This window comes from Myxocyprinus asiaticus, chromosome 19 (assembly GCF_019703515.2).
Source record: "Myxocyprinus asiaticus isolate MX2 ecotype Aquarium Trade chromosome 19, UBuf_Myxa_2, whole genome shotgun sequence".
In the NCBI taxonomy this organism is placed as follows: domain Eukaryota; kingdom Metazoa; phylum Chordata; class Actinopteri; order Cypriniformes; family Catostomidae; genus Myxocyprinus; species Myxocyprinus asiaticus.
Window position 1 is genome coordinate 12,205,126 of NC_059362.1, and position 19,612 is coordinate 12,224,737.

The 19,612-nt window shown below is 37.3% G+C and overlaps 1 protein-coding gene across 1 annotated transcript in view; it reads left to right on the forward strand.

Moving 5' to 3' along the window:
• The window catches only part of LOC127410113 (potassium channel subfamily K member 10-like), a 29,847-nt gene extending 11,930 nt beyond the window's left edge, over window positions 1-17,917 (forward strand). The window contains exons 3-7 of the mRNA XM_051645174.1: window positions 4,370-4,487; window positions 9,965-10,125; window positions 10,883-11,075; window positions 14,152-14,294; window positions 14,597-17,917. Coding sequence (XP_051501134.1) covers window positions 4,370-4,487; window positions 9,965-10,125; window positions 10,883-11,075; window positions 14,152-14,294; window positions 14,597-15,256 — 1,275 coding nt within the window. The 3' untranslated portion in view covers window positions 15,257-17,917. The remainder of the gene's footprint in view (window positions 1-4,369; window positions 4,488-9,964; window positions 10,126-10,882; window positions 11,076-14,151; window positions 14,295-14,596) is intronic.
• Window positions 17,918-19,612: the final 1,695 nt, after the last annotated feature.

Below are 19,612 nucleotides of genomic sequence, written 5' to 3' on the forward strand. Positions count from 1 at the left end.
GAGTGACCTGTCTCTGATCCGCCCTCTCTGTTCCTCTCCATTAATGATACATCTGATCATCAAAGGCTCATTAATGCTAGACAGCCCGTTTGGCTCATATGTCCTCAGTAGGATGCTTTGACCATGATTAGTTGTTTGCTTTACAAAAGGAGATTTGATAATTCATTGTTTTGTTTGGAATCCTTTCAGCTATCACTAAAATGTATAAGGTGTCAATGTATCACTACGTTTTTTTTGTTTGTTTGTTTTTTGTTTTGTTTTGTTTTTTTACTGCCCAATTAAATCCTTATTCCTTTAAGGAAAGGAATGTTCAGAAGAATGCAGTGCAGTTAGATGTCTCTGAAAATATGGTTGGATTATATTATAATAAGGGCTGTCAATCGGTTGCAATTTTTAATCGAAATTAATTACATTGTATGCAGATTAATTAATCGAATTAATCTCAATTAATCGCATATGCAAATATTTGCTGAGAAAGAACCTTAAATAACAACAATTCAATTTATAATGATGAAATAATTATGAATAATTATATTTAAATCATTACAAATAAAATATACATATTATAATAAATAATAATTCAGTTAATTAAATTGCATTACATTATTGTGGCAGAGTAGTAAAGCATTGATAAGACAATACAAAAAGTGGCTTTAGAATCCAATATATTGTTTATTTCCATAGTATTGAACATAAGCCAGTCATTGGCCTACAATGCCACAGCAATCCATTTTGCAATTGAATTTGTCAATCAGTCAGAGATTTATTATAAGTTCTTGTCTAAGGACGCGTCAATGTACACGCTTTTGGAGCATCTCACTTTGGTGGCATCGCATCATAAACATCGTTTTTAGGTCACTGTGTCAAGTTAAATGTAGTTTGAAACACATCTTGAGATCCCTGCGTTCGGATTTGTGCTCCAAATAACATGTTCTCACCTTGTGCTGTCTACTCACTGTAAGTGTGGTTCATCTCTGTATAAGCTGCATGTTGCCTTTACAGCTGGAGTTCCACTTTCTTCCCCCTGGAGAAAACAGGTGGTACTCCAAGCTTGAAGCCATGGGCTGTTCTCACTGCTACCATCAGGCAGGCCGTATTGCAGCATCAGGACCCACACCAACCGACTTCATGATAGCTTCTTCCCCCAAGCAATCAGACTTTTGAACTCTTGATCTCCCACGATCAAAATACATCAGCACTGCACTTTATTACTCTTACTCTTATATCTCACACCGGACTGTCATAAATTAAATTATATTATTATTATATTATATTCTCTCGTAACAACTTACTATCAACCGACAGCCTGAATGTCAATACAGTACAATACAACCTACTGTACATTCTATATATACTATATATACTTTTTTATTGTATTGTGTGTATTGTATACTGTACAGTGTATGTTATTATTTGTATATTGTGTTGTGTGTAATTATGTGTATATTAGATTTTAAATTGTGTTGTGTAAATTTGATGTTTATTGTAGATTGGTATATGTCTCATCACTTTCATGACTGCTGTGTTGCTCGGAACTGCACCCAAGAATTTCACACACTATTGCACTTGTGTATATGGTTGTGTGACAATAAAAGTGATTTGATTTGATTTGAACTGCTCCCATCGTAGGAATATTCCTTATTATGTTCCGGGCAAGGACGGATTAAGAACTGAGAGGCCCATGGGCCGGTACACCATGGAGGCCTCCCATGACATATCACGTGACTATGTTCACCATTATGTGCACAGGACGCTTGCCAAATTTGGTTGGATTTTTCAAATTGACAGAAGAAAATTTTGGAGCAAAGTCTTGCACGGCCAATTATATGTACTTTTTAATTATGAACTGATCCAAAATCATGTGTTATTATTAGGGATGTGCACGGTATTCAAATACCAAAATCACTATTCTGTTATTCTGCACATTTACAGGTCTTCAACCCGATCTGAGTCCGAAGGTACCCGACAAACCTACAGGTTTTGGGCCAGGTTTGGGTCCGTTTTTCAAGAAGTCTATAGGGCGAGTTACAGGCTGTTCAGATGTGTGTCGAGGCTATGTAAACACACACTGGATAGACATCTTTGATCGTTGCGCCATACCACGCGGGACCGTTGCATTTTCTTAGACACTGTGTTAGGTTTAATAGAACTTTAATATTTATAAACGCATCTCAAGACACCTGCATTCTGTTTTACAATTCGTTGTGTAGGACCATCGCATTTTTTTAGACACTGTTAACTTAAAAATAATTTCAATATTTATCAACGCATCTCAAGACACCTGTGTTCTGTATCACCATTTGTTGCACTGCATCAAATTTTTTCTGCTCAGGTGTCACAAATCAACATTCTGATGAAGTTCAGGTTGGAAAGAGGACTTAATGTAACTGTTACACATGATTCCAGATTGTTTTTCACCTGGCAAAGTTTCAGCGCTTGATAAACGGTGAGCCAATGTTTTTTTTCACCCTTTTGCTCTGGTGTGCAGACAATAATTACATGAGTTAAATGCAGAATCATTTAAATATCAAAGCATCCCGAAGAGGTTTGTAAACCATAGCATGTGCTGCCTCATGGAAAGTGAACCTGCCGGGCAGAATTACGCATTTTCAGTTGATTAAGAATAGGTCTACAATGTTGCAGGCTGAGAGAGAGATTGTTTTTGTTCAACTTTAATGTGATTTCATCATATGAAGATCTATGTATTGTGCTATTTAGGCTCATAGCTCACTGTGCACTTTATTCCCTGGTAATCTGAGACTGTGTTTGGCGAATCCATTTCAATAAACGTTCTTTATTCCCGAGTCCTGACTCCCGACAAATAACAGAATAACCGTTCGTGAACTCACACGGTTAACCAAATATTACAAAAGTTTACCATGCACATATTTAGGGTATTAAGGCATCTTTCGCTTTATCATTAAACATTAAATGCATGCAGGAATTAAACATTTTAAAGTCCTCCATAATGTTGCACGAATTCTGTCGCTTATATGAATTTAAACCATCAGCTTTGTACACAGCAAGGGTAAACTGCACCTTATCTTTTTGTTTGAAAGCATTTTGTAAATCAAAGGCTGTTCTCTGTAGTCCTTCAAATAAATGCGCTGCACCTGTAAGACGCAGATTTCCTGAGCGCACACTCGAGTGCCTGTGCTCGCGCTGCTGTAGTCCAGTACGCATTCGGCCAAACAAATGGTATTTCACATAAGGCTGACATTTATGTGGATTTATAATAGATATCTCAAAATAAATAAAAAATTGATTTAGAGCTTGGGGCCCTTTGGGTGTAGAGGCCCCTGGACAATGGCCCAATCGGCCTGGGTCTGGGGACATGATTTATTGCGTAATTTTTTTTAAAGTGTAATTTTTTAATATAATTAATCGCATGGAATTAATGCGTTAAATCGACAGCCCTATTATAATAAACATAATATATCATACATTATATAACTGTGGTCACACAGTGGTTCAACATTTGCACAAAAGTCTTGGTGTAATTAAATGCTTAATATGCATATTCAACTATAAGTCATTTGTAGGATTGTTTCCCCCAAAATGTCTAGACACTGCGGCTCTGTGGTGCTATCAAAACATTCCTTTGTTTGTTTGTTTGGGCATCCCAAGCACTCCAGCATAAATTATGTGACTGTGGTGACATTTTTGCAAAATTATATCATATTACGTAGCATCCACATATTGTGGCAGTTCTGAGGTGAAATAGTGCTAAAAGCAAGTTACATTTTCTCCCAAGCAGATGAGGTTTTTAAGGTTAATGCTCTATCAAGTTGTAAATCAACAAAACCGACCTCCCTGCCCTAAACCTAACCGATCATAAAATGCAAATGTGATATGAAAAACGCAATTGCATAAGCAACCATGTCATTTTGTGGTGCTTCTATTAAACTAGCGTTGTGTGAAGAACATGGTGAAAAGTAAGTGTTTATTATAAAAACGTAGGTATAGAAACATGATTCTGTGAGACCAGGTTTGAATTTTGGCTCAACCAATGGAGTGAGTTTGGGGTGGGACTATCTGTTTGACAGGGGATGGTTCAGGGAAACCAGCATTATTTCTGCAATTCTGTTGTTGATGCTGCAGAAATTACACACTATAGCTTTAAAGGTTTTAAATAGTTTTGCCCTGATCACATAGTAAACACTTGATTATTTCTTCTTGAAATTGCATTCATAGAATTTTAGAGTTAAAATCTATTCTGATGTTGAAATTAGAGTTGTTTATTCTGGCTTGATACCAATTTGGATTTTCATTACCAGAAAAGCGATTGGTCTCTGAAATGCATTATGAATCATTTGAATGGTATTCTACTCATGCAAATTTCCCGAACTTCAGTCTTATTTTTTTCCAGCACTCTGTAGATGCAGTAAACGCTGGAGTGAGTCCTATCGGAGACACATCATACAACTCCAGTCACTGGGACTTAGGAAGTTCTTTCTTCTTTGCCGGAACTGTCATCACAACAATAGGTAGCTTATTGCACCCATAAACATACATTACAAACTGCAGTGCTGGTCCTCCCTATAGGCAAACTAAGCAAGTTGCTTAGGGCCCCTGATACACCAGGGGGCCCCCACATTGTCAAAGACATTACTTATACTGTGTATTAGTACACTACTTATAGTGTTACAAACACCCTGACAGGGCCCCTGCACAAAGTTTTGCCTAAGGCTCCCAAAAGGCTCGGACCGGCACTGAAACACTGCTATCATTAAGAACAAGACTTCAAACCACATTAAAGTTTTTTTGTGTCATGAATTTATAATCACACTTTCAGTCAATAAACCAGACCCCATAACCACCAATCGATTTTTTTTTCTTGACTCCATTTAAATGCCATGTGCGCCTGCTTCATCTGTCACACAAAATTAAACTAGTGATGCTTTCTGAACAATTTATAGATTTTCTTGTGAACATCCATACTACAATTTATGGTCTTTCTCAAGGAGATAAAAGAAATTGAGGGAAAAAAGAGAAAGCCGTAAAGCTTATAACACACCATATATGTTCATTTTTTAAAATACATAATGTCAGGAATTCAAAGGGAGGCAATATTTATTCACTTGCATTCTTACTGAGCATTTCACTGGAGCTCATTGTGTTAACTGCCAGTGTCTGTGATGGATTGCTGAAAGAAGCTGTTGTGCAATAAAGATTAGTGGCTAAATGCTGACAGGACTCTCAATGTCATTTCACATTGGCTCAGCCATCCAGGAGGCAATGGACAAAGGCATAAACGAGATTACATTTTACACCTCAGTTGCAAAACTTTGAGCACGCTCTCGGTAGCAGAGGTGGGTAGAGTAGCCAAAAACTGTACTCAAGTTAAAGTACAATTATGTTTAAAAAAAATACTCAAGTAGAAGTAAAAGTGCTAACATAAATATTTACTTGTGTAAGAGTAAGTATTTAATTAAAAGAGTACTCAAGTTGTGAGTAACTCTTTACTTTCACAAATTACATAATGGAGGTTAACTCCCCTATATTCCATTACATAATACACATTTAACATGTACTGTATTACAGAATTATTATTTTTATTATTATTATTAATGGAAATGTTGATATCATTCATCATCATGTTGTTCCAAACCCGTATGACTTTCTTTCTTCCATGCAACACAATAAGGAGATTTTAGACAGAATGTTAGCCTTGGTCACCATTTACTTTCAGTGAATGTGTTTTTTTTTTTTCTTTTTCTTTTTTTCTGTGTATTTTGAAAGTGAATGGTGACCAATACTGTCAGTCACTAACATTCTGTCTAACATATTTTGTGTTCCACAGAATACAAAGGGTCCCATGAGGGTAGGGAAATGATGACTAAATATTAAATTATGGCTGAGCTATCACTTTAAAGGGGTAGTTCACCCAAAAATGAAAAATCTCATAATTTACTCACCCTCATGCCGTTCCAGATATGTATGACTTCCTTTCTTCTGCAGAACACAAATGATGATTTTTAGATATTTAAGCCATTTTTTGCTAGAAGTTCTTCTCCCTGCCCAGCAGGGAGCGATATGCAGAGAAGAATGTGAATCACCAAAAACACAAGAAGAATCTGTTTCTCATCCACACCTATCGCATAGCTTCTGAAGATATTGATTTAACCACTGAAGTCTTATGGATTACATTTATGCTGATTTATTTTATTTCTTTTTTTAGCTTTAAAATTTTGCCACCTATTCACTTGCATTATATGGATCAAAAGAGCTGAGAAATTCTTCTAAAAATCTTTATTTGTATTCAGCAAATGAAAGAAAGTCATACACATCTGGCAAGAAGGTGAGTAAATGAGAGAATTTAAATTTTTGGGTGAACTACCCATTTAAGGGCTCTTGTCAGATCTGGATGAATTTGTCAATAAGAAGAAAGGTTTGGAAACATTTCTAGTAATTATTACGGTGAAAACGTGAACAATGTCCCACAGGGACATTATATGTAATGCTGAAATATAAACCAAAGCAATATCATGTTTTATTAATGCCTATGTTCGCTATTTCAGAGCTTGCTAATTCAGTGTAGTTACAGTTTTCAGTGTCGAAAGAATTTAAATCATTAGTTCTGTACACAGTACCGCCGCTCCCTAAACGCAAAGTATGCAGCCTGCGTAGGGCACCAACCCCAGTCACACAACACTCTCACCTCACACCTGCACATCTCGCACGTGCGCACCTCGCTGTGCATGCGCACAGATGCTGTCTGTTAGTGCTCCTGTTGTCAATTACACATTCGGCAGAGCAAAAGGCATTTGCACTTAACTTGGATGTTTACATGGATTTATACAGTTAATCAGCCTGAAGTAGCTGCGATAGTTTCCAATAAAAAAAATAAAAAAAAACGTAAATACTGTTTATGGCATGCAAGACGCAGGACAAAGCGCGCTGATATATTGCTGCAGATTAAAAAATGTACATTTAGAAACTGATGTCACAAGAGCCCATATTTACAGAATCACCCTGAAAATGACCATCACCATGTCACAGAAAAGCCTGCGTTAACCATTAGAGCCAAGACTTACCTCAGAGTGCCGAATTAAGTTGGAGCTGCAATTTTAATCTTGAAATATACACTTGACTTGGTGTTAAATGAAGGCATTTCATGATGAAACTATACTTTGATCTTTGTGTAGAGTGATGAAAGTGTTTCACTTTGAAGAGCTTGATGCTGCAGCAGTGAATGACTCAGCTTGAGTGACAGTCTGTGACAGCATGCGCAGCTGAACTTCCGCTGTCATAAAAGTCCCATTAAATAATCTCTCAATAAATTACACATTAATTAAAATTAAACCCAGTAATGTAACGACAGGAACGCCACCCATTGTAACAAAGTAAAAGTACAACAATTTCATTAGAAATTTATTTGAGTGAGAGTAAAAAGTACCCACTTTTAAACCTACTCTAAAAGTACATTTTTTTCCCAAAAATTTACTCAAGTAAATGTAAGGGAGTAAATGTAGTGCATTGCTACCCACCTCTGCTTGGTAGACACATTCTGAACCATGTAAATTCTCCATATGAGGTGCTTTACCATCTTTACACAGTAAACCAGCAGAGTTTTTCTGGCAGCAGAGCACTAAAATTAACTTACACATTATGAGTTATTCTGCATTTATATCCAGCATGGTAAAAAGAAAGAGGTTTATGACTCAATCAAAGAATATCTAATCTCTGCGGTCTGCATCTTCTTATTTCATTTTAATATTTCTTACATTTCCAGAGGGCTTTCAAGCTAAATATATTACATTTGGATCTGGGCATTCGGTAGATCCTTTTATCTGAAGCAACTTACAGTGTTTCCAATGTATATATTTTATCAGTTAATGCATTCCCTTTAAATCAAACCCATGACCTTGAGTTGATAACTCCTTACTCTACCAGCTGAGCTACAGGAACTAATTCTAAAAAGTCTCATTTCTGGGAATATCCTAATAAGCATCTGAATTTTCTGAATTAATAGATACATGTATAATAGATCTTAGAGTGAATGACCAATTAGTGCAGCGTTATTTGGCTTGAGAGAGTACCAGATAGTACAGATTGATTCTACATTATATTGTAGATTTTCAGTGCAGTACATTTTCCAGCTGTCACATAGAGTGGGCAAGACCAGGGCTAGTTGTCATTTTTTGTATAACCACATAGCTTTTAAAAATATACAGTTCATTAAACACACTTTGACCTTTTGTGACAACATCCCCAAATAGTGTGGTAAATTGTCTCACTGTGTGGGGCAGGTTGTCACAATGGAACTTGCCACCAAACCAGTGGTGTATGATTCATTTGAATACATTTTGGGGGGGGGGGGGTGGTTAGAATATAAGGAAACATGTCTCTACTATCACAACCACCAAAACAAAATCTACCACTCTCTTTAACCTCCTGAGACCTGAGTGTGACTGCTGTGTGCATTTTTGATTTGTAACTAGTAGAACATAATAAACAAGCAAAAATAAATAAATAAATAAATAAAAAGAATTATAGAGCCAATACTTTTTCCTAAAAATGTATGTCCACATATGTGGGACTACATTTTAATTTTACATTTTAAATAATACCATGCTATAGAATTTGTTTCATCAAACTGTTTATTATGTTTCCAGGAGTGTTGGTTAATCATGTTTTTGAGACGTTACAGGCATTACAGCTGATTTTCTGTAAAGCTGAATAAATAATTCTGATTCAAAGTAATGGCCAGCATCATCTAATCACTGCCAACCATGTTAAAATAAAATTAAGCATTATAAATTATGAATCTATGCACTGATTACGTTTGTCCCATGTCTGCCAAACATGTTGAGTGGTCCAAATGTCATCTGCAACCTGAAACTGAACTTATGGTCGGATTTAAGGAGTGAATGCACTTAGCTGCATAGAAAGCTAAAGGATGTCCCTTTGCTCCCTATTTAGTGAATGACTTAACCTCCACTGTGCTGTCTGTCTGCACTGGTCTCAGAACAGTTCGAAATGCATCTAATTTTCATCTTAACTCCATATAAAGCCTCTGAAAGCAAAATTTTTCAGTTTTTTGATGAAACTATTGATTCTTAATGTAAAAAATGCACATTGAATATAGGAATGCACTTACTAATGTTAATGAACAGAATCATATTGTACAGTGATAGCAAAATAAAATATAACAAATTTTGTATTAAAATTAAGCAAAATGACATTTTTTTTACTTTTCAGGGAATAATATCCCAAAACCCACGTATGTGTACATCACGTTATCAGCGCGTTTGCGTGCGAAAAATTTATGAAGATTTCAAAGCGCCATATCAAATGAAACTAGAAATGCTACTCTTCACACCAAAACAGGTTTCAATGAAAAAATGTAGAGGTTTTCTTATCAGAGGCACAGAGCCCGTAGAAGCGGTTTACAGAAATCAACGTCATGTTGTTGTGTCACGTGACTCGGTGCACCAGAACAACAAACATGCAAATGGTAATATTTCAACAAATATTGTAATTGATAAACTGTATTCATTTATTAAGATATTTAACAACCTGCCCTGATAAAAAAAGTGACAACATGTCCGACCTGACTTTTATGAAATATACATCTGTCCTAAGAACACATTTAAACCTTTCAGTACCTTTGCCTTAAAGTATGCCAGTGTGGTTTGTTTATGTTCGTTTGTTTACCCAACAGCTAAATTATAACAAAAAATATCATGATGAAAGTGAATATTTACTGTGAAGGGTGGAATTCACAAAAATTATTCTAATTTAAGGTTTTGGTGTTTGAAACCAACAAACTTCTGTTGAAGAAAACACACATTTGCACCCCAAATCTTATAGTTACTGAGATATAGCCCTTGTGACAACTTCCCCGTGTGACAACTAGCCCTGCTCTCCCCTATACACTGCTTAATCTGACATATCATCTCTAATGTCCTATTTATCTGCATCTAAACTCCATCACCATTTATCTCTTGTCTTTTTAAAGGGTATGGCAATATTGCTCCAAGCACAGAGGGTGGGAAGATTTTCTGTATCCTATATGCAATCTTTGGCATCCCACTCTTTGGCTTTCTGCTGGCTGGTGTTGGTGATCAGCTGGGAACTATTTTTGTGAAGAGCATTGCAAAAGTGGAGAAAATGTTCAGGGTAAGTGGAGTGTATTAAATTTGAGGCTATGAGGGACAGACATACACTCGGGCTGGTAGGGATTCTCAAACAGAGTTTTGATAGCACCCTAGAGCCACAGTGTTCACACTTTTTGGGGAAATCATTTATATGAATACCTTACTTATAATTGACTCAGTGTAGTAAACTGGGATAGAACCAGGTTTTGTTTTGTCTCTTGCATTTGTAGTTTTTTTTTCAGTGTTGTGCAACTGAGCAATTTACACCAAGGTATACAGTAGTGCAATCCATTGAACAGACTGTATGTCTATCCTTCACAGCCTTGTTTTCATTCACATAATATTATGTTTATCATTTTAGACTGTGCAAAGTCATTTCTTTTCATCGCTTTCTGGGAGCTATTAGGCAGGGATATTGCAGCACTTGGTTGTGATAGGTTGGTCAGATCCTGCACAGTAGAGCTGCTGGACCTGTAAATAAACAGCACCGTGGCCCCAGATACCCGCAGGGCACAACATGCTGTGGCAGTGGCATCTGCAGTAAGGGTTGAGATCACACTTCATTAGAGCTACTCAGTCTCCTTCAGATCATCACTGGGCTCTTCAGAGAGCTAATGAACACATGCCACCTTCAAGAAGTCACGAAATGTCTTACCGTACCACATGTGGCCGCTGCTGGCAGCAAAGTCGTACTGTGTGCGTGACTAATAATTGCTCTTTACCATGTTGCTTCATCTTTCATGTTGATACTGCTTTGTTTGTATTTCACCCACTTTCAGCGCAAACACAATCAGATAAGCCAGACCAAGATCCGAGTGGCCTCTACGTTGCTCTTCATCCTTGCTGGCTGTATTCTCTTCGTCACCATACCAGCCATTATCTTCATGTACATTGAAGGATGGACTGGGCTAGAGGCAATTTATTTTGTGGTTATCACCCTAACTACTGTTGGCATTGGAGATTATGTTGCAGGTAGGTACAGAATTTAATTTAAATAAATATGATTTAGTCTTATTTTATAATTATGCTTCTCCAGACAACACATGAATTGTTCAGATGTTGTCTTTTATAGCAGTGGAGATTTATATAACATCTCAGTTATGTTTAATTTATGTATGAATTTAGTCTCAGATAAATAAAATATATAAAAGATAGGCTTGGGATCAATGCCTTTTTCACGCAACATCACAGTAATCAGAACATTTTCCCAATAATTATCGATAAACACTCACTGAGCACTTTATAAGGAACACTATGTTCCTAATAAAGTGCCAGATATGGTCTTCTGCTGTTGTAGCTCATTCGCCTAAAGGTTCGAAGTGTTGTGCATTCTGAGATGCTATTCTGCTCGCTGCAATTGTACAGAGTGGTTAATTGAGTTACCGTGGCCTTTCTGTCAACTCGAATCAGTCTGAACATTCTCTGTTGACCTCTCTTATCAACAAGGCGTTTCCATCTGCAGAACTGCCGCTCACTGGATGTTTTTTTTTTTGGCACGATTCTGAGTAAATTTTAGAGACTGTTGTGCGTGAAAATCCCAGGAGATCAGCAGTTACATAAATACTCAAACCAGCCCTTCTGGCACCAACAATCATGCCAAGGTCGAAATCACTGAGATCAAATTTTTTCCCCATTCTGATGGTTGATGTGAACATTAACTGAAGCTCCTGACCCAAATCTGTATGATTTTATGCATTGCACTGCTGCCACACGATTGGCTGATTAGATAATTGCATGAATTAGTAGGTATACAGGTGTTCCTCATAAAGTGCTCAGTGAGTGTATATTAGCATTTTTTCATATACAGTTGTGCTCAAAAGTTTGCATACCCTGACAGAAATTGTGAAATTTTGGCACTGATTTTGAAAATAGGACTGATCATGCAAAAAAATTTATTTAAATAAAAAAGTATTTTATTTAAGATTAGTGATCATATGAAGCCATTTATTATCACATAGTTGTTTGGCTCCTTTTTAAATCATAATGGTAACAGAAATCACCCAAATGGCCCTGATCAAAAGTTTACATACCCTTGAATGTTTGGCCTTGTTACAGACACACAAGGTGACACACACAGGTTTAAATGGCAATTAAAGGTTAATTTCCCACACGTGTGGCTTTTTAAATTGCAATTAGTGTCTGTGTGTAAATAGTCAATGAGTTTGTTAGCTCTCATGTGGATGCACTGAGCAGGCTAGATACTGAGCCATGGGGAGCAGAAAAGAACTGTCAAAAGACCTGTGTAACAAGGTAATGGAACTTTATAAAGATGGAAAATGATATAAAAATATATCCAAAGCCTTGAAAATGCCAGTCAGTACTGTTCAATCACTTATTAAGAAGTGGAAAATTCGGGGATCTCTTGATACCAAGCCAAGGTCAGGTAGACCAAGAAAGATTTCAGCCACAACTGCCAGAAGAATTGTTCAGGATACAAAGAAAAACCCACAGGTAACCTCAGGAGAAATATAGGCTGCTCTGGAAAAAGACGGTGTGGTTGTTTCAAGGAGCACAATACGATGATACTTGAACAAAAATGAGCTGCATGGTCGAGTTGCCAGAAAGAAGCCAATGCCACAAAAAAGCCCGGTTACAATATGCCCGACAACACCTTGACATGCCTTACAGCTTGTGGCACACTGGAATTTGGAGTGTCGAGACCAAAATAGAGCTTTATGGTCACAACCATAAGCGCTATGTTTGGAGAGGGGTCAACAAGTATTGTGCTCCTTGAAACAACCATACCGTATTTTTCCAGAGCAGCCTGTAGTATAGCCATCACTGAATGATACATTGAGTAAATGTATCTTTCAAATAGCCTACACAATGTATTTTCAGTTAAAGTACTGTATGTATTTTTGTGGTTTGACAGCTTGAATGAAACCTATTCAAGGCTACATACAGAGCAATTGGATGATAATTTCTAATCATTCAGTTTGTGCAGTTATACCAGTTTCATACACTAACCTGCAAACTCATCAACAACTTTTTCATTCTTGAAGAAGTACAAAAACCTTTGTAACCTTTGTGTAACTAGATCCACAGTTTGGACTGTGCTTTCTCCTACCCGAGACTGGCTTCAGTAAATGTCAAATCACCCTCTCGTGGTCTCCCAATGCTATGCCAGACTATATTAAACAGGCCAAGTGAATTGAAAAGCACGCAAATTAGGATTCTAATTTAAATGTCGGCTAATTTGAATATATCAATGCTTCAAAAACGTCTCGATAAAATAACATGCCGATCAATAATAAATATATCGATATCTTATGACATGCCTAATAAAAACAGAACTCAATAAATAAAATAAAAACAAATGAGACAATTGTTGACATACTTTACAGTAAGATGAGAGAGTTATACAATTATTTGATTTGCATAGATTAGATAATTTGGTCTTCAAAGAATTTGATGAGAAATGTTTGAGTTCATATTGAAATCTCTAAACTTGCCATATTTTGGCACAGTTTGAGACATTGTTGAGATCTCTAATGATACTCTTGAGGAGAAGTTGACGGGGTCTTTATCTCTCAAGAGAAACGTCTGAGAAGCACAAGATTTAAGCAGAAGTCTCAATTTCTTTTTAATATCATTGCAGTCTAGGAGAACAACTGAGATATTAAAGAAATCTCATTTGTGATTTATCTTCCCTATGGGTCAACATCACATTTACTCCCTTGCAGTCCCAGTCAAGAAGCAGTTTCAATGGCTTTTGGTTTGCTTTAGTAGGCAAAATGGATGGATAAAAGAACAGACATTATTTACTTATGCTGTTGATTGAATTTCATTACAGATTTTGTTTCCGTTCACTGCCTGAGTAAAACACAGTCCATATAAATGCATTTTATTGTATTTTTACTGCTTTTCTGCTTTTAGACACTAGGAATTGACAGAAACTGATTGCTGGCCTGATTGCTGTTCTCAGTAAAATAGCTTACAGGGTTTCTTTGGCAAGAGGTTTTGATGTATGCCTCAAAAAATTGTGCTTGTAGGGAAATCAAATGTGCCCAGCACTGAAATGAAAGTGTAATTTGTAAATCTCTTCTAGGAGGCAATAGAAGAATAGAGTATCGTAAATGGTACAGGCCCCTGGTGTGGTTCTGGATCCTGGTTGGACTGGCTTACTTTGCTGCAGTTCTGAGCATGATTGGAGACTGGCTGAGGGTACTTTCTAAAAAGACAAAAGAGGAGGTGAGACCTTTGTCATCATTAAATGCTACCCTACAAAGACAACTACAGCAACACTGTTTCAGTTTCAGAGTGTTTTGTTTGTCCAGCCAAATGTGGATTATCAAATTAAGCGCCAAAACCGTCTGTCACAGGACAGATCATAGTCTAGACCAGATTTCCATTTTAACCGTGTAGTTACTGTCTTTCGCCTTTGCATTAACAAGACAAAGTTTTACTACCACATTTGATGTAAATATTCAAGCAAATATTTGCATGGACAACTAAACAACCCAGGTTAATTTAGTGTTGTCATCCTTTTCAAGGTGGGTGAAATTAAGGCTCACGCAGCTGAGTGGAAGGCCAACGTTCGAGCAGAGTTCCGTGAGACCAGGCGTCGACTCAGTGTGGAAGTTCACGACAAACTTCAGAGGGCCGCCACAATTCGCAGCATGGAGCGCAGGCAGTTGGGTTTCGATCAGCGCACCCATTCTCTAGACATGTTGTCCCCTGAGCGTCGTGCCGCTTTCAATAGCCTGGATGCCACCAATTTCAAGACATCCTCCCAGGAGAGCATTGATACAAAACTCAACAACCTACGTCTACGAGTTGAGCAGAATGATCATCAACAGAGCGACCCAAGCCAGGCGAACTCTGAAGAGAACATTTTCAACCGCCTTGGTTCTGTCACAAAACTAACCAAGCGGAACAAGAACAAAGAGTTGAGGAAGAACATCCCAGACGACTGTCGAAAAGCCTTAGATTCCTTAGGTTGTAATAATCCCACAATGGATGAGGAGAAGAAAGAGGCTCTTGAAGATGAGGAGCTCGAGAAGGAGGACAACACCAGTCTGATCAACTTGCCTCTATTTGTAGAGAGCCCCAATAAACAAAATGGATTCATGCCTCTACCAACACAGACCAAAGAGGAAGAAACCGTAAAAGAACTGGAAGACAAAGATTTCCATTTGCAGATGGAGCCCTAGAGAGAACAAAATCCTGACAGGAATAGTGGTTTAAAGAATAATATATACCGAAAGTGCCTTGTTTAGCCCTTACCCTGAGCTGAGATTTGAGAATCTCAATTTCTGCTGTTCATTTAAACTGTTCACTGTGTCCTGATAACTTGATAATGGTAAAATGGTACAGTAGCAACTGGAAGAAACCTGGTTCACTTCTTCGGGCCACTGAATTATAATAATGGTTGTAACATTGGAAAACTGTAGCAAGGTACATTGGCAGTTTGTTTGGTTTGTGACTGAAAGTGCTGCCATTTCGATGGTCTTTCTGCCAGGCTTTGCTCTGTACTTCAAGATCATTTGGTGGAAAATGTACTGTAACTGCTTCAAAAACAATATTTGTCAAAAGTTCCACCCATTCTAAATGGATAAACTTACCCAGAGGCTTGTACTTCCCAAGATCAAAGATGATAGGACTCTTTGAAGATGAAAAATTCATGTTAAATTGGTGACACAGTGTATTTGCACTGAGCTGTTCTGTCCTGTAAAACAAGTACATCGATATGCCATCCAGATTTATGAAGTTAACCTATGAAATCTCAGGGCTTGTAGTCCTAATGTAGTTGTTAAATTGTACGGTATGTCTCACATACAACTTTCTGCACTCTCACTAAATATCTGAGGCTGTTTGGTAGTGTTTTCCTGATTTGAATGTTTAGGACAATGGGCTGGAAGTAGTAGAGTTTAATAAGGAACCACTGAAGTTATTGATCCATTTATCCATTTTTAGACATTGGGCTCTGTTTTAAGACCACTACGTCTTAAGCGCAGTACTATGCGATACATCATATGCACAAAGTCAGTGGGCATGGCTATGAAGTTTTGGTATTTTCATGCAAGCATGCACTAAGTCTAGGTGTAAATGGTTGTTGAAATCCCATGCGCAAAGCATAAGCGAGAAATGAAGACAGCCCATATATAAGACGTTGGTAGCTAGTGTAAATGGACTGTATACAAATGCTAATTTTTGTTCTTGCAGCTGGGTGCCCTATCAAATCGAGAGGATCCAGGATCCACTACCTATTGTCTAGTGGAGCATAATACATAATGTAGCCAAGTTTAACGTTTTAACGACTGGAAAGAGGAGGATTCAGACTGAAATGAAAAGATTACTTATATCAAATAAGTTTAAAATTAAGATTAAAACGCCCACTGCAACTGCAGTTTTCAGCAATGAACATGAAGAAAGGAGAGATGCATATACAGTATATTAGACTATCGCAAAACTGACTAATTGTCCCGCTTAAATCAGAAACATAGTAACTACATCCTTCGTGAATATCAGGTATACCTCTATGACACACTCTTTATATGCATGGAACCTCTTAAGCAGAATGGCTTATTTCTCACAAAAATAGCAAATTAGGCTTTGTGCCACTTTATTTAAATGGACCTGCCATATATTTTTGTGAATGCACCTACTGCTTGCACATACAGCCACAGATAGCGCAAACTTCCCACCCATGCCCACTTGCACATTGCCCAGACACTCCTACGAAAAGTGGATAAGACATTTGGTCGTAGCACATAGCGCTGCGCCTAATGCAGGTGTAAAAATAGAGCTCATTCTCTTGACTTCATTAGTATTCTGCAAGGCCGTCTCTTAAATTAATGGGGCTCAGTACAAAATTGGGACCTCAGTGGGCATCTCTCATCACAGGGCCTAGTTGTCCTCCCTTGATGGCGTTCCTTGTTGGCTGATGGTGATGATTCCACGCCATTGTAACCTCTCCACAATGTTGTTACAATGACGTAATGACCAGGGTAGCATTTTAAATAACTTGTAGGGTTAAATTATTTCAGCTAGACTCTCTACAATTACATGGATGAATGACAACCTTTGCAGACATGTCTTGGGTTAATGAAAGTTTGACAAGGAAAAATAGTATACATTTTTTAAACAATTCCAACTGTACATTAACAGATCTCCCAATGTTTTTTACATTTTGCACTTTTTACAAGTTTCTTTCTTTGGTTTGCGATTATCATCCTCTTCTTTTCCACAATATTTCTGGACTAGACTTTTGACGCACTACTAAATAATGGTTGTTTTGTGCTACTCGCCTCAGAGTATTCGACATACTTGCGTGTGTGTTTGTGTTGAAACCAAATGCTGCTTTCTCTGTGTTTGTTGTCTTGCTGACTGTATAAAACAAAATCTCCCTGATGCAGAGAGATGTATCAGTACCTCATTCCCACCAATGCATAAATGCACACATAGAAACATTTACAGCTACAGCAAATGCGCTTGTTGTAAAACTAGTGTCAATGACTCGCTTTATGTTTGCAATAGTCTAGAGCGAATACAGAGACTGACTCATTATGTTTGCAATAGTCTAGATTGAATGCAGCGACTGGCTCAATTTTGTGATGAAAAAAAAAGCTTAAAAAATTGAAAATATTTTAATGCACTCAAAACAATTAAGAGACGTGGATCCCTAAAAGCATGCTATTGTGCTAATATGTTATCATGCTATGGTATTGATTGTACCAAAAACATGCTTATTGTGAATTTGAAATGTCCTTGTTTGAGCTCTACTTCAGGCTGCACATGGTAGTAAATTGCTGTCCAGAGTATATCTTGTGCAACCATTCAATTTAGTGAGTGCCTTTTGGAAATAAACACAGTTGAACAAAATTCAACAAGGTCTGCATGCTGTTTTCATAAATGTGCAGAGGAAGTGTTCTAATCAAATATAAGGTTTCTGCACTAAAAAGGTTAACCTGAAATGTAAGAATCCACTAAAAATATCAACCAAAACAACAACACTCAACGTGCTATTTAAAAACCTTGAGGTAACATTCACCTTCAAATGTATTTTCAGGTGTAAGATCACAGACTGACCTTCCTGCTCTACACAAGCAAATATTATGCAACTCTTAAAATAGCTTTCAAATTAGCATTCCTTCCATCCTCTCCTATTGTGAAAATTTGCCAAATAATACCAGACACTGATCTAAAAGATCAAAAATAAGTCAGTTGGAAAAGGTTTTATGTAAATATTTGATTGGCTGCATTGTTCACACTTTACACACTCCTTTAGTGCTGTCACTGCAAGATACAATTCCATTTGACTGCAGACTGGTGCTTACATTTAAATTGAGCTATGGGAACTCTTTTCAGCATTACTGATCCTGACATCTGAGTCAATAACAGTGAAGAGGCTGTAAATGGAAGTGAATGTAGAACTAATCTCCCTGGGGAACATCTACAAGGCTTTGTGTCTGTGTGTTTAACTTCATAAATGTGCATCTTTAATGGATAGTTCATCCCAAAATGAAAATTTGGTCATCATCTACTGATCCTTATGTCACTCTGTATGACTTTTTGGTAGCTCAGCGGTTAAGGCTCTGGGTTACTGATCAGAAGGTCAGGGGTTCAAGCCCCAGCACCGCCAAGATGCCACTGTTGGGCCCTTGAGCAAGGCCCTTGACCCTATCTGCTCCAGGGGTGCTGTATCATGGCTGACCCTGCAATCTGACCCCAGCCTAGCTGGGATATGTGGAAAAGAAGAATTTCACTGTATATGTGCAAATGTATAATGTGTGATAAATAAAGAAAATTATTAAATTATTAATTATAGACAGTAACCAGTAAAGCTCCAAAAAGGATTAAAAAGTAGGGGAGAGTGGGACACAAACTAATGCCGGGCTAGTTGTAACACACATGGTTTAAGAGTTTCCACAGAAACTGTTATGCCAAAATTTTATTTGTTTAACCGTTGCCATATCAATACTGTGTAAAGAACAAATCATGCCAAAATTCAAAAAGCCTTGGAAGATAACAGCAAAAGTTAATTCAAGAGTAACAAAAGCAAAATTTCACATGAAAGTTCATTTTGATCTGTTTTTAGTGCAATATAAAATTAAGCAAACTTAGTATCATTTTAATTTCTAATTTGTTAGCTAGCATCTTGCAAAGTCATTTAATACTAAATACTTAGCTGGCCAACAGAAGAGACTTGCCAGGTTGAAATCCCAGTTGTGCAACAGTCTGGTCCTGTAAGTAAGAATCCTATTCATTTATCCCACAGACGAATTGATTTAAAACGATAACTTATAAACCTTTAAAGACAGACCTACTGTGAGCTACAAAGTTGAACTGATTTTCAATGATAACTTATAAACATTTAAAGACAGACCTAGCGTGAGCTACAAGGTTGTTCACTGATGGTATATGCTTAGATTGAAGCCATCCATCTGCGTTATTTCAACTTCATTGTTTAAGAATAATGTTGATAGCGGAATTCATGGTAAACAACAACATTACCCATGGTACAGCAGAGAAAGATCCACCAATCAGAGAACCACAGCCAGAGAAAC